Source organism: Entelurus aequoreus, unplaced genomic scaffold (assembly GCF_033978785.1).
Source record: "Entelurus aequoreus isolate RoL-2023_Sb unplaced genomic scaffold, RoL_Eaeq_v1.1 HiC_scaffold_156, whole genome shotgun sequence".
Lineage (NCBI taxonomy): Eukaryota > Metazoa > Chordata > Actinopteri > Syngnathiformes > Syngnathidae > Entelurus > Entelurus aequoreus.
In genome coordinates this window covers 80,001-83,955 of record NW_026908085.1, presented here as the reverse complement: position 1 = coordinate 83,955, position 3,955 = coordinate 80,001, and the positions used below count along the sequence as shown (strand labels likewise).

General features: G+C 49.0%; 1 protein-coding gene across 1 annotated transcript in view; it reads right to left on the bottom strand.

The window, feature by feature from the left end:
• Positions 1-6: 6 nt before the first annotated feature.
• Positions 7-3,955, bottom strand: part of LOC133645477 (uncharacterized) — a 25,515-nt gene continuing 21,566 nt past the window's right edge. The window contains exons 3-4 of the mRNA XM_062040317.1: positions 2,692-2,904; positions 7-2,598 (exon numbers count right to left, since the gene is read on the bottom strand). Of these exons, the coding sequence (XP_061896301.1) occupies positions 167-2,598; positions 2,692-2,904 (2,645 nt within the window). The 3' untranslated portion in view covers positions 7-166. The remainder of the gene's footprint in view (positions 2,599-2,691; positions 2,905-3,955) is intronic.

Sequence of the window (3,955 nt, the reverse complement as noted above, 5' to 3'; positions counted from 1 at the left end):
CCCCCGCCTTCTAATTGGACTGAAAGACCCATTTCGAAGCAATACATTATATGGATTAATGTGCCTGAGAGGAATGTCCATCTAATGAGTGGTTGATGGGAGAACCTGTAGTCTCTCGGCCAAAAGCAGTACTTAATCACATTTACATTCGGCAGCTGAACAAATGTCATTTTTTAGACGGTTTCTGTTTGAGACTTAAGGACCTCATGGACCCAAAGACTCGTCTCCCCAAGTCCCTCAAGGACCGAGAACGTTGGAGGGTCAGCCTGGGTGGTGGGGATGGAGAAAAGGAGGGAGAGGAAAGAGGCGAGAGGGAGTGACAGCTGCTCTCCAGGCTCTGAGAGCAGGAGAGGTTAAAAAGGCTGGCGCTGGACGAGAGGTGTTTGTCCTCCTTTGCTCTCAGCAGTCTGTTGCCTTCATCTCTGCTCGCACTCGCAGCACTTTGCCCCACATCGAAGGAGGAGACCCAGTTTGCCCGATGAGTGGGCTCATCGTGGTTGCGAGGCACCAACAAGCCCTGGGACTCGCTCCTGAACAGAGCCCTCCTGGACATCCTGACGCCAGAACTCCGTTTCTCCACACCCTCCTTACCCCTCTTCTTGGAGAAAACAGGAGATTGTTCTACCTTTGACACCACCTTCACCCTTCTCTGTTCCCCCTTCCAGCTTCCGCCGATGTTCCTTGTCCAGCCATAACCATACTCCGCCCTGTCCATCTCCTCTCTCTCACTCTGTGTGTCTTTGCTCCAAAGACGCCCCTCAAAGGCTCTGCTAAGTTTGCTGGAAGGCTTTCTGCATGATTGTGTCTCCTCCTCACCCCAAGTAGTGCCATAATCCTCCCTCCTGGCGTAGCTGCTCACGGTTGCTGCCCTTATCAACTTGTGAGACGCATGCTTGCCTCTGTAGAGCCCGTCCCCCTCTACCCTATTCCAGCTCCCACTAGCCCCGCTTTCTCCCCCGCTGTGTCGAAGGGATCCACTCCTGGGAAGGATGCCGGCGTACTCCACAGGGGACGTTGTGATGGTGGCACGGGGCAGGGAACACTGAAAAGGGGCGTCTCTTCGGAACACAGAGAGAGGGGTAGCTCCCAAAGGAGAGGGTTGGAGAGGACGTGGGGGAGAGTGGGCTCTCTGTGTTGGGCGAGAGGCAGGAGAGGACGCCGTGGAGGAGGGGAGGTCAGACGGAGAGGGGATCTGCTGGTAGTGGCTGTGGGAGAAGTAGTGTGGAGAGGGAGTGTGGTAAGGGTGAATGGGGCTGCTGGAGTGCGATAGAGGTGGGGTGACACTGCACTGGGACTGTGGCGAATGGGTGACGCTGAGAGACAACTGGATTGGTCTTTGAGGGTTCAGCTCGGACAGTCGTATATAGTCATGTGGTTGCTCTGTGTGGGCTGTCAGGTGAACTTTACTATGCTTCTTCACCTCTTTGGCTGCATCAGCCTGGAAGCAGTCAATGTCCAGCTCTACGCCTTGCTCCATCAGCCCGACTACCACAGCCCTAGACAGGCCAGAAAGACGTGAGATCTCTTCCACCATTGGGGACTCCTCAGTTAGCTTGGGACTGGGGCTGGACTCCTGCATGAAGCTGCTACGCTGAGACCCTGGACCAGATCCAGAACTGTTCCCCAATGTTAAGGTTCCAGCCTCAGATAGAGGCCCGGCACTCCAGTCCAAGGAGCGAGAGAAGGCTGCTGGCCCGAATCCAGAAGTGGCCCCAGGAGTCGAAGTGACCTCCAGGGAGCTGCGATGGCTCAGGGAGTTGGGACAGGTGGAAATGCGGGGCCGTGCTCTAAGTGCTGGGCCGGGTGTGGAGGAGGCTTGTGTTGGTACTGAAGCTGCTGAGTCATCTCCCACATTGACATTTTTGGGTTTGTCCACAAACCCTCTGTTGGAGTTCAAACCATGGGCAAGGTTCAAGTTTAGGTTGAGATGCAAGTTGATGTTCAGATCGTCTCCAGTCGCAGAGGGAAGACTACCCAGGTTGATTGAGTTCCTAGTGGCTTTTTTCCCTGTAGTGCTGAGGCTGACTCTAGCCGAGTTACCCAGTAGTGATTTGCAAGGTGTTACATTAGAAGGTGTATTGCGGCTCTCAAAGGCGGACAGGGACTGAGTGGAACCGTGACTTTTACCAGGCATGCTAAGGCCTCTGTGCGTGAATGAACATGGGGTAGCAGTTGAGGCAAGATCAGGTATGGAGAGGTTTATTCGATGGTGGTACTCGTGAGCGAGCCTAGAGATGTACTGCTCCAACTGTGTCAGAGAGGACTGGGTAGTGGGATTCGGGCGTTGGACATGTTGACTTATTTTCTCTGTTGGTTTGTCCAGCTGGTTTCCTTCAGCGTTAGGAGAAGGTGGGCGCTCTTGAGTGTGAGAGGTGAAGAGGGGACTCTGGAGGGCGACGGCGTGTAACGGACTGGGGTATGGGTACACCTCTTTTGTCCTACGGGACACAAGGTCTTCACAGTAACATGGTTCCAACTGTGGTTTTTGCACATGGGAGACACGGTCGAGTTTTAGGAGGTAAGAAATCAAGGGGTAGTTGAGGCCTGAGCAGAGGTTGAACAAAAAGCTGAGACCAGACACCTCAGGGTCACTTGAAACTGTAAGACATAAGGAAGGAGGATTATTTATAAGAAAGGAAGTTTCAGTTACAGTACATTTATTTCATGGTGCCACTATTTTTATCGTCTCACCTGAAACTGCTGACTCTCCTGTTGGCTCAGATTCCTTGTGTGTACGGTGGAGTACGGGCTGCTGCACCGCACAGTCTGACCACAGAATGTCAGTGTTGTCAGTCGAACTGGGGACCTGGTCCCACAGCTTCAGGGGTCTGACCGCAGGGGCAGCCTCACTGGACACAGAGTAGCAGGAGTCGGACAGCGAGCTGCCGCTCACAGAATAGAACCCTACAACGCAAGACATGCATATTATTTTTGTGAATATTCTAAAGACCTGTCAAAAAACAAACCAGTTTAGGTATCTGTGACATCTCAGAATTTAAAGTAGCAGTAGAGTGGAAAAACAAGTTGACTTTAAATACTTAATTGTGTTTCACTGTATCCATTAAACCAGTGGTCCCCAACCACCGGGCCACGGCCCGGTACCGGTCCGTGGATCGATTGGTACCGGGCCGCATAAGAAATTAAAAAAAAAAAATCAACATAAGAAACACAAGATACACTTACAATTAGTGCACCAACCCAAAAAAACTCCCTCCCTCATTCACACTCATTCGCACAAAAGGGTTGTTTCTTTCTGTTATTAATATTTCTGGTTCCTACATTATAGATCAATATATATCAATAAAGTCTGCAGGGATACAGTCCGTAAGCACACATGACTGTATTTTTTTATGACAAACTTATTATGGTTAGTTTGTATGTTTAGCACTTAGCAATGCTGCTGATGCTATATAGTGTTTCAAGCTGCATCCGTTCAGCACTCTGCTTCTAAAACTTATTACCGTATTTTCCGGACTATAAGTCGCAGTTTTTTTTCATAGTTTGGCCGGGGGTGCGACTTATACTCAGGAGCGACTTATGTGTGAAATTATTAACACAATAGCGTAAAATATCAAATAATATTATTTATCTCATTCACGTAAGAGACTAGACGTATAAGATTTCATGGGATTTAGCGATTAGGAGTGACAGATTGTTTGGTAAACGTATAGCACGTTCTATATGTTATAGTTATTTGAATGACTCTTACCATAATATGTTACGTTAACATACCAGGCACGTTCTCAGTTGGTTATTTATGCCTCATATAACGTACACTTATTCAGCCTGTTGTTCACTATTCTTTATTTATTTGAAATTGCCTTTCAAATGTCTATTCTTGGTGTTGGCTTTTATCAAATAAATTTCCCCAAAAAATGCGACTTATACTCAAGTGCGACTTATATATGTTTTTTTCCTTCTTTATTATGCATTTTCGGCCGGTGCGACTTATACT